At 38.5% G+C, this 11,036-nt stretch overlaps 1 protein-coding gene across 2 annotated transcripts; it reads left to right on the top strand.

Moving 5' to 3' along the window:
* Positions 1-26: 26 nt before the first annotated feature.
* On the top strand, positions 27-10,889 carry blvra (biliverdin reductase A). Of its 2 annotated transcripts, none has more exons than XM_057858143.1 (8): positions 27-77; positions 359-597; positions 941-1,063; positions 4,063-4,182; positions 5,203-5,300; positions 6,974-7,081; positions 7,231-7,399; positions 9,258-10,889. In XM_057858143.1, exons 3-8 carry the CDS (start codon positions 942-944, stop codon positions 9,511-9,513), a joined length of 873 nt encoding a protein of 290 aa, XP_057714126.1. In that variant the 5' UTR covers positions 27-77; positions 359-597; position 941; the 3' UTR covers positions 9,514-10,889. The 2 variants fall into 2 exon arrangements, with proteins under 2 accessions (XP_057714126.1, XP_057714125.1); XM_057858142.1 differs by lacking the exon at positions 27-77 and adding an exon at positions 118-247.
* The last annotated feature ends 147 nt before the right edge of the window (positions 10,890-11,036 follow it).

The raw sequence follows: 11,036 nt of genomic DNA on the forward strand, positions 1-11,036 counted from the left end.
CTTTCCGTAACGTGCCTGTACTGCCCAGGAAAGCGGTTAAGTCAACGTTATTTTGTTCTGTCCTACCACACACATAGGTAAAATAAAATACTTAGATCATGAACATTAAACTAGCAACACAGATTACATTGGAAAGAAATTACACGGAAATATTGCAGGTCAAATAAACATTTCATTAAGAATAACGTTAATCAGGCTGAGAGGAATGGGGCGTTAAGCAATCTTATCTCCGCATTGCAGCCCGTAGGTGTGACAAATTTAACTTAACAGTCAAAAGGTCACTCCATATTTACAGTAGTTTATTCAAGCAGTCTTTGATATTAATGTTCAATTTTTTTGTTGTTTATTTATTTTCCAGTCGCTCTTAGGCGCTACACTCCGTTTGGTAAGTGGCGGCACTGCAGCTAAATCTTGGTTTGTCAGTCTGCAAATGAAGTACACAAAAACAGAAGAAGATAGCACGCTGATGTTGTTGAGGGGAGTGGCTTTTCTGTAGCCGACATTCAGCAACTCACGTTGTGTCATAACACTCCTCTACACGCAATACAAAACTTGTTACCTCCACGCGAGAGCTACAAAAAGAGCTTCATCAAGCAGGTAAAAAAATACATTCAGGAAAATATGGAAATAAACATTGAGCAGGACTGTACAACGCGTATGACGATGCTCAATGGCAGCTCACAATGAGTTGGGGTTAATTGATGTATGAATGTGTGAATGAATGTGAACTTTGAATGTAAAACACTTTGCGACATCAATTCGTGCAAGGCGCTCAAGTTCGCTTGCTTGATTGACTGTCAAAAAACCGTTTAGATAACACGTTAGATAACATCAGCGAAAACAATGCCCCACAATGTGCAATTTTTGCTTCAATTTAACAAGTAAAAATTGGAAACTACCACATTAATGTGTCTGCCTGTCTTTGTTTTTTATTTTTCAGAATGATGTTTGGAGCAGTGGTTGTGGGCATTGGGACAGCGGGTTGGGTGAGGATCAGAGACATACTAGCTCCACTGCAGGGCAGTTCTGCTGAGAAACTCAGTGTCAAAGGATTCATCTCCAGGTCTCAACTAAAATGTGTCTTAACACATTAACTGACATTGACGGCGACAGACGTCCAATCCATTTGAACTGGAAGTGAAGTGCTGACAGCGAGTGTTCGATTGGATGTCTATTAGTGACAAACTAATTTAAATTCACAGCAGAAGGATCAAAAGAGTCACATGATTGGACGTCTATCATTGTCAATGGCACTGGAAAAGTTAACAAAAAACTTTACAATGATCCCTGGAAATCAATATACTGTACTATGTGATCTGGTGTTCTATAATGGCACAAGTCAATGATGTTAATGCAGTGGTACCTCTACTTTCAAAATCAATTGGTTATGAAAGTAGTTTCGTAACTTGAAAATTCTGTAAGTACAGATGCGTTTTCCATGTAATTGCCACTAGTCCTGCAACAATTAATCGGTTAACTCGAGTATTCGATTAGAAAAAAAGATGTGAATTAAATTCTGCTGCTTCGAGTATTCGTTTAATTAAAGTGGCGTTGCAATGGTTTATTTTTAAAGTGTTTGCATTGATCTGGGTGGATACACTGCCCATTAGTCGGCCTCATTTCACATTGCTTAATCCAGCTGTTCCTTGTTAAGACCGACTTAAGTTTTTGTTTGAGCTAATGTTTTTTTAAATGCATTCGTAATTTATAGATATATTTAGCTGTTTTTTGTGCCAATATGTGTCTGAACCATTTGTTAAGAACATTGTTTAAAAAAAAAAAAAAAAAATGTTTGTGGCTCAGCTCAGTAATTTTAATTTTTCATGTTCCTTATCCGATTACTCGATTATTCGAACTAACTAGTTCATCGATTAATCGACTGCTAAAATAATCGATAGCTGCAGCCCTAATTGCCACAATCTGTTTCAAGTAGGCCTGCGCAATATATTGTTTGAACATCGACATTGCAACGTGCGCATGCGCAATAGTCCCATCACAGGACTTGGGATTGTTTTTATTTATTTATTTTTTATGTTAACTTTTATCTTGCTTCATAAAAAGCAGCAATTTGCTTCATAAAAAGCAGCAATTGTGTAGAGACATAGCTTCCTGGATCCATTTTCTATATCCAAATCGTCATCATTCACAGATACAGTGGGGCAAATAATTATTTAGTCAACCACCAATTGTGCAAGTTCTCCTACTTGAAAAGATTAGAGAGGCCTGTAATTTTCATCCTGGGTAAACCTCATCCATGAGAGACAGAATGTGGGAAAAAAAAACAGAAAATCACATTGTTTGATTTTTAAAGAATTTATTTGCAAATCATGGGGGAAAATAAGTATTTGGTCACCTACAAACAAGCAAGATTTCTGGCTTTCAAAGAGGTCTAACTTCTTCTAACGAGGTCTAACGAGGCTCCACTCGTTACCTGTATTAATGGCACCTGTTTCAACTCGTTATCGGTATAAAAGTCACCTGTCCACAACCTCAGTCAGTCACACTCCAAACTGCACTATGGCAAAGACCAAAGAGCTGTCGAAGGACACCAGAGACAAAATTGTAGACCTGCACCAGGCGGGGAAGACTGAATCTGCAATAGGTAAAATGCTTGGTGTAAAGAAATAAACTGTGGGAGCAATTATCAGAAAATTGAAAGCATACAAGACCACTGACCAAGACAAGACCAAATACTTATTTTCCACCATGATTTGCAAATAAATTCTTTAAAAATCAAACAATGTGATTTTCTGTTTTTTCCCCCCACATTCTGTCTCTCGTGTTTGAGGTTTACCCATGTTGACAATTACAGGCCTCTAATATTTTCAAGTGGGAGAATTTCCACAATTAGTGGTTGACTAAATACTTATTTGCCCCATTGTAAACCCCCTTAGCCTGGATTAAACGGTACTATATGTATACAAGGGATGTCACAGTCGCATATTTTTGCACCCGAGTCAGAGTCAACTGATTTTGAGAGTCTACTGATACAGTTCCGATCAGATACTGAAATTTTATTTTATTTATTTGCTTTGACGCTCGCGCTGCCGAGAACAGCCGCGCACTTACGCAATGAATGAGTTGCCACAGTACACTTCAGACTGTGTACTAAGTTAACAATGATGAACACATTTGTGCCTTGAATTGTAGATTTGCTGAAGGTTGACTGGCCAGATCAAAGCTACAAACCTGTCAATCATCATTAACTTTAAGTACCTAATGCCAGCTGCACTGGTGACCAAGAAAAACAGTTTGGTCGCACTGCTTTTCAGGAGGGAACTTCAGAGGCTGTACAAGCATGAAGCAGAAAACCAAATATTGTTTTTATTAAAAACCCAATCCTTTTCACCCGATTCCGATCCCCTGAAAAAAGGCGTGATCGGCCAGATTTACGATCATGTGATCTGATCGAGACATCTCTAATGAATACAATGTAGATATAGTGAGTCAACCAAAGTCTTACCAAACAGAGCTATTAAAGTCATCTGGTGAAAATTCTTCTAGTTTTAACATCGCAATCTATATCGCAAACCCCCAAAAAGTCAAAATGTCAGTTTTTTCCAATATCGTTCAGCCCTAGGTCCAAGACCCCCAAAATTCAGACATAAATCTTTTATAATGCATAAAAATGCATCAAAACATGTCACAAATACATGTTACAATTAGATTATTGGACAATAAACATAAAATCTGAGTTGTGCATACTGTAGAAAAAAAAAACAAGAATCGAGTTAAGAATAAAAGTTAACACACTCATGTGAACTGCCGGAACACGAGGGGTGGATGAAGAGGACGCTGGGATACACACATACAGTAAAGGTCCCTCTTAGCCAATTGGATGCCAGGAATGCTAGGCAATAGCCAATGGCAGAGCAGATATAAGTATGTTACGTTCAGTAAACTCTGAAAGCTGCGAGTGCCAGCCATACTGTATTGCATGTATCCTGAAATTTCTTTTATAAAAAGGGGCAATATTTTCCCGTTGAGGCGTGTCTTAACCTGAAAATTCTGTATGTTGAGATGTTTGTAAGTACAAGTACCACTGTATCATTCTGTCTACAGGAGAAGTTTGGATAGTCAGCAAGGAGTAACTCAGATTTCTGTCGAAGAGACTCTCACCAGAAAAGATATTGACGTAGCGTTCATCTGCACTGAGAATGCATCACATGAAGATAACGTCAGGTATGTAAGGATCTACACTGCTGGTGTCTCAAAATCCACAGTTACACAATGAAATTATTCTATAGTTTGTGCAACAATAACAATAAATTATATTTAAAAGAAAAAAACAGTTGCAGTTGCCCTCCACGCGGCTAAGATGTTTGTGGTATAAAGCAACACTAGGTAACATTTCAGTTTGGGTCGATTTTAGCAACGTCAGTGGACAAAAGCGGTAGTGTTTTGCCTTAGGGAAGACTGCGTTTCCCATGAGGACCAGCGCACACCCGGACAGTGTCGTAAAATCAAAATCATGATCTCACTGTCGCCTGCAGATGGATTAAACAACATTTCTATTTCCAGGGGCTGTGTGAAGGATGAATAGTAATAAGGTAATGAATCCAGTTGTGGCTAAATGATAGCATATGACAGTTAGCAACGGTATGGCTTAGAGTGGCCTACCCCACCACCCCACCCAAACTCATCAGCGTTGACGAGTTCGGTTGAGGGGGGCGTCATGCCAGCGAGTGAAAGCCGGGCCAATGTTTTTTCTTGAGTAACCTGCTAGCATCCCTTTTTTTCCCTCCTCGGACAAAACTTTTTGTCTCTTTTGTTGCTCTGCCATCTTTGCCGTATTTGTGTGAAAGCGTTCGCAATGATTTCCATCTTTATAATGAATGGGGAAAGGGACGTATGCCGTAAAGCAGTCAGCACATTTGTATTTTTTTGTGTGGCAAGGTTCCTGCCACCACCCTCAAAGTTAATTAGTGCTGGCGAAAGCGATACAAAATTACAGACCCTCTCAAGACATAAAAGAGGTGTCACTCAACTAGTTGTCAGTCGACATATCATCACAAATAATGTGAAAATATTTTATAAAGGTTGAAAAGTTACTTAGTGTTGCTGTATTGTGATTTACAAAGGGATGTGATAATAATGAATGAATAAATTATAAATTGCTTTTTAATGCAGAATAATTGTATTACGTAATCTTACTTGAATGAAAGGCCTTACGAGTTCATGTTTTTTTCCCTCTACAATCAGAACATTTCTGCAAGCAGGGAAACATGTCTGTGTAGAGTATCCCATGGCACTTAACTACAAAACTGCTGTGGAGCTCTGGAATTTGGCACAGGAAAAAGGTAATTCTAATGTGCGACTGAGTGTACAGGAATAAAAAATTTGAAGCACAGCTTTCAATTCACTAAGGGTTTGGGGAGGTGCAAATTTAAATTGTTTTCCTTCCTACAAGTAGTCAGATATTTCTCTGGGTAAAAGATAAACCTGACAAATTATGCTGCCATCTGGGTTGCTTTTTTTCCTCCAACCAATCTGTTTAGAAAATAGTTACGACTGACAATCAAAAATAATAATCCTGATCAAGTGAGTTTAGCTGATTATGACATGAAACAAAATGATTATCGATCTTGACCCTGAAAAAAGCTTGCATTGATGGCGAGCACAAATAGAGGAGTAGTCAGTTAAATGTTTGTATTATGTCTTTCACTGTAGAAAACCCTTAGCCTTACTTTTTATATATTTTTTAAATTCAAGTAAATTCAATTCCTCCCTTATAAAACCAATTTTCAATGCATCACAGGCATGTGTTGTAGAGTTTGCATACAGATTAGGGGTGTGACAAAATATGAAAATGGTCATATATTGCAGCGATATGCTCCCGCCAACAATCAACATATAGCTTTAAAAAGGTGTCACTGTTAAAAAAAACAACAACAACAACGAAAACAGGAACATACAAGTTGCTCCCAAAATCTACTAGAATATTTCGGGTCACTTCCTGTTTGTAACTGAAAATCACCAGGAAATAATCCAGAAATGCCCCAAATTCAACTGGAAGTGACTGACAATCAACAGCAAATGACCTGAAATTCCCCCTAAATTAAACTCATTGGTTGCCATTGACCAACAAAGCGATTCGCTGCCATCCATCCCACTTCGAACAGATTAGACATCTACTAGAAATAAACACAATTCAATTCACAGCAGAAGGATGGAAAGAGCTTGTTTTTCTGTTTATTACTTGTATAGTAGAATACCGTGGAAATATTTCCCGACCCATGTATCAATAATTGTTATATCGCCATATCGTGAGACAGGGCCGGCCCAGCCTATAGGCAGACTATGCAGCTGCTTAGGGCCCCTGACCACTAGGGGGCCCCCAATCTGGCAATTGTTTGATTTATATTCTATTTTGTTTACTAGTTTGCTTTATTTGACTTTTGTGAGTTTTGATACTTGATTACAAGCTTAAAAAAATAAGTTCTTCCTTAACTTCTTTCTTTCCTCTTTTAGAAAAAGCTTTGGCGCTATCTACTGTAAGTACTGACAATCATTTGGGGTGAGAAGTTTGAAGAATGCAGTGCAACAAAATCTGATTAATATACAAAATATGGACGTTTGGGTTGGATTGCATGTATGAGTTTCACAGTACACTGTGACGAAATGGTGGGCCAAAAATATGGGCCCACTTGTATTATTTTGCTTAGGGCCCCCAAATGGCCTGGGCCGGCCCTGTCGTGAGATCATCGTTATTGTGAGACTTGTATTGCAAATCGTATCATATCGTCAGGTACCCAAAGGATCCTACCCCTAATACAGATCATACCACATAGTACATAGAAATTTCAAAGGTTGGCTCATATTTTTTCACTTGAACGTTTGAATACAACTGTGAATCAAGTCGTTCTCTTATTGTGTAAATTATTTGGATTTCCATTTTGTTCTAAACCTGTTTGTTAACAACCTGGTCGCTAGCCAACAATATATACTACTTTTGTCTTTGTGTTTATCTTAGGGTTGATTCTTCATGAGGAACACATAGAACTTTTTTCAGAAGATTACAAATGGCTGAAAAAGGAAGTCAAAGGGAAAACCCTGCAAGAAGGAACTCTTCATTTTACAGGTGCTGGTTACATTGATATTCCTACTAGTATAACAGTGACCTGTGCTTTTCTTTTGTTTTTAAGCTTAATTATACAGGATGACTCCAGACAGATGAATTAATCCAAAATGCTGCACCTTACTATGTCTTATTTTGTCTCTTTTTTCTAGGTGGAGTTCTGAAGCCTGGATTCGGTTTCATGGCATTTAGTGGCATCGCACGCCTCACCTGGTTGGTTGAGTTGTTTGGGGAGCTCTCTGTAACTGCAGCAACCATGGAACAGGACATTAGCAACAACTACAGCAAGATGACTGCAAAGATGCTAACTGCTGACCAAAAGTAAGTATAAATATATGTGAATAGTGAAAGAGTAGGTCTCTATGGAAAGTAGTTGAATATCAACACACTGATGATACATCAACATAATACATTATTTTACTTGGGTTGCGTAGCCCCCATCACCCATCCCAGTTAACATCATGCAAAAAAGGCAGAACACCCCGAAGCGGTCGCCAGTCACATACTGTACATGATAACAATGGTATCATGATAAAGTGATTAAAAGAGACATTTTCTTACAATGAACAATGTATACAGTTTGTTGGTTTCAGCCTATGTGCAACAGAACTGGAAACATTAATTTGGAATAATCAGATATTATTTGGTGACAGTATTTTTATTTTGCCAATGCATCCCTCTTGCAAAGTACAGTGCAACAATGCAAAACATTTAGGGCTTTAAATGTACACGCTAAATTTGCATCAAATAATTACATGGGAAAATACAAATCTCAGTTCTAGGAATTTGGGGGGGGGGGAACTGCATACAAAAAAAAGTTTGAAATACAACACTGATGTAATGAGTTTTTTTTGTGTGTGTGTTTTTTTAATATTTCGTAGGAAAATATTTTGCAGTATTTAAATTTTTTTATAAAAGACAAAAGCGCACTAACAAATACTGCCGAGTCCAATTTGGAACTGCTACCATGCTAACACAAAAAGTAACAAATTTAACACAGTGGTGTTACCAGGATGCCACGTGTGGGTGGGCATTAGCCTTACTGGGGGGTGGGGGGGGGGGGGGGGGGCAAAAAAAAAAAAGAATAAATAAAATAAAAATAAAATAAAAGCTACAATGCTCAAGTAGGTCGAAATCCAGCGTAGGGCTATTGCACCTTAAAACATGTTTTGTTTTCTCCTTGAGATTACTGTTGTTGTGATTTGGTCTAAACAAATAAAAAAGTTGATTTGATTTTATTTGACTTAGAACACATCCATAACTGAACAGTATGGACATGCAGGTGACAATGTTTTTTCTCGGTTACCTATTGTGGTTCCTCGGTTTTATTATTAATAAAGTTATTCTTTGTTCCGCAGCCCCTTTGAGCTCAATTTGACCCCCTTAGAATGCTTCAAAATGCACCAAAATCGGCAGGCAGGTCAAGACAGGTGCAATCTTTGATACCGTGTAAAGACAAATTCCATATACACTATGTAGCGCCCCTTAGCAGTCATTCTTTGTCCCGCCGTTGCTTTGAGCCCTACTTTGAACTCCTCGGAATGCTTCAAAACTCACCAAACAGCAACAACAGCCAGATGAACACTGGTGAAAACTTTGATAAAATGTAAAAAATAAAATAAAATATGCGTAAATGTGTGTAGCGCCCCCTAGGAACAAAACTAACATTTCATTTCAGTTTTTCTTTTTTTTTTTAAGGTGAAAGAGGAGGTAACGGCGCAAAGGTTAAAACTTAGAACACATCAGTACTATATGAATGGGATACCATACGTGGTGCCCAGACTGCCGTTAGTACTACATCCAGTTTTCTTTGGGTGGGCAGAGCATGTCCGTGGGTGGGCACTGCCCCCCCTCCCCCCGGTATCGCCCCTGATTTAACACATCAAATTCCTCTTGTTAATGACCCAGCATCGCATTCCATGCTTTTTTGGCATCATGTTTATGACACTTGTTATATGATGACGGGTGATTTAGGAAACGCATATCGTTGGCATCAGGCAAAATCTTCACATCTCACAAACCATCATTTTTCAGGAAAAAAAAGCACTGGTAGTCTGAGACAAAGGGTCCGTGTGGGAATTGGTCAATAGTATTGAACATTGTTTGATAAGGTTTGATAGTGATATGGACTATTGAGAAAAAAGTCGATTTTTTGCTGTATGGTACCTTTGCCCTCCAGACCGCTGACATGGATTGAGGAACGAGGACCAGGCCTCCAAAGAGCCAAAAATATCAACTTCCAATTTGTTTCCGGATCACTAACTGAAATCCCGCCATCACCCAGAGGGGCTGTGGGTCTTTTCATGCAAGATCTGATCCATTTTTCCGCCAAGCTGATGGGCCAAGTGAGCCAAGAGGAGCTCCAGAAAGAGAAAATTAGGATCCTACACTGCTCTGAACTGGCAGACAGAATACAGCAACTCTGCGAAAGATGAAAATCTTCTTGACAGTACTCTTGATTCTTGTTTCAAACTTGAATTTATTTTTCCAGTGTGCACTTAAGTTTCACATTGTGCGTAGAGGTGTGAACAAATGATGTTAGTTGGATTGCATTATTTATAACTGTCATTTTTAGTGTGTCACACAACACATTTCTAACAACATTAAGATGTTTGTAATGTAACTAAGCCAATACAAAAACAAAGATGTGCATTCAAACATACTTTTTTGCAGAAAAAAAATATTTGCAAATATTCACTCAACTTGAATTTGATAACTGCAATTAAAAAAGTGGAATGGTCATGTTTTTCAGTGCTGCAAAAACCTTTGTTTAAACAACCACTTAGTAGACTACATCCAATCCTAGCTGATGTATGGCAAGAGGCATGGTAACCAAAAAACACAGTACACAAAGACACACCTTACACATACATATTGGCGAACTTCAGCCAGGAAGGCTCTGACCTAGATTTAAAAGTGCCAACATCAACTGTCAGGACAGGAGCCTGACCGTACCTGCACGATAGGACAGCTCAGTATCTTTCCACGTGACAAATTGATGGTCGGTATCAGGTACTTTGAGGATGGTAGCATGAATGAAGCGGCACCGGATGTTCTGATAGGCATCTTTGCCTGCAGTATTGTTGTTTGTGGCAGCCCTTTTAATTTCCGTTTTAGTCTGTCTTTTGGACCACAACACTTATTAGTCTTAGTCACATTTTAGTCATCTCAAAATGTGTTTCTCTGCGTCTAGTTTTTGTTGACAAAAACTCAAGACAAATTTCGTCTTAGTCGCCATTTTCTAAAAATGTTTTCATCTGTAAAATTAAATGTTACTCCAAAAATTAAGCTTTCCAACTATTTCGAATGAACATTGACAGATAAGCACATATTGTAATGCCTACAAGGACAACGCCAACTTGGTTATAATACCCAGTAAGAAAACAGTACATTATTTTCAATGAATTATACCCACCTGAACGCCACAAACTTATGTAAAAAAAGTTGTCCAAGAGTTTAAGAAGATGCATGGCATTAGCATAAGCCTAAAGCTAACGCGAATGCTATGCTAATGCTATAAGTTACATTTAAGGCGTGATGATCACTCAGCACAGACCTTTAAAGGCCAACGTGACATTGGATATTCTTTCTGGCAAAGATTAAAAAAACATATCTTACCGTGTGTGCAAGCCTGGAGAGCAGGAGCACGCACATGAGTGACACAACCATACACTGCTACGATGCAGGTAACTACATTTAAAATGTCACACATTGTGAACGTTGCGGAAACTATTGTTCATTTTCGTCTCGTCAGACGAAAACTGGCATTCGTCTCGTTATGTTTTAGTCTCCCAAAACATGTTTTTAGCTCATCATCGTCATAAAAAAAGTGTTCGTTGACGAAAACCACACTGGCCTGCAGAGTACCTCACCAAAGTCAGACTCCATGATTTGTCGTTCCTGACTGATACAGTGTCAAATTACATAAATTTGTTGTGCATCTAGAATGAATCAATTG

This window comes from Corythoichthys intestinalis, chromosome 14, assembly GCF_030265065.1.
Source record: "Corythoichthys intestinalis isolate RoL2023-P3 chromosome 14, ASM3026506v1, whole genome shotgun sequence".
NCBI classification, from domain to species: Eukaryota; Metazoa; Chordata; class Actinopteri; order Syngnathiformes; family Syngnathidae; genus Corythoichthys; species Corythoichthys intestinalis.

Bases quoted from the DNA above. Each gene is read 5' to 3' on its own strand.
- blvra (XM_057858143.1), top strand. From the start codon at position 942: ATGATGTTTGGAGCAGTGGTTGTGGGCATTGGGACAGCGGGTTGGGTG. The intron at 4,183-5,202 runs GTATGTAAGGAT...CTCTACAATCAG, and splicing joins TCACATGAAGATAACGTCAG to AACATTTCTGCAAGCAGGGA. The intron at 7,082-7,230 runs GTGCTGGTTACA...TCTTTTTTCTAG, and splicing joins AGGAACTCTTCATTTTACAG to GTGGAGTTCTGAAGCCTGGA.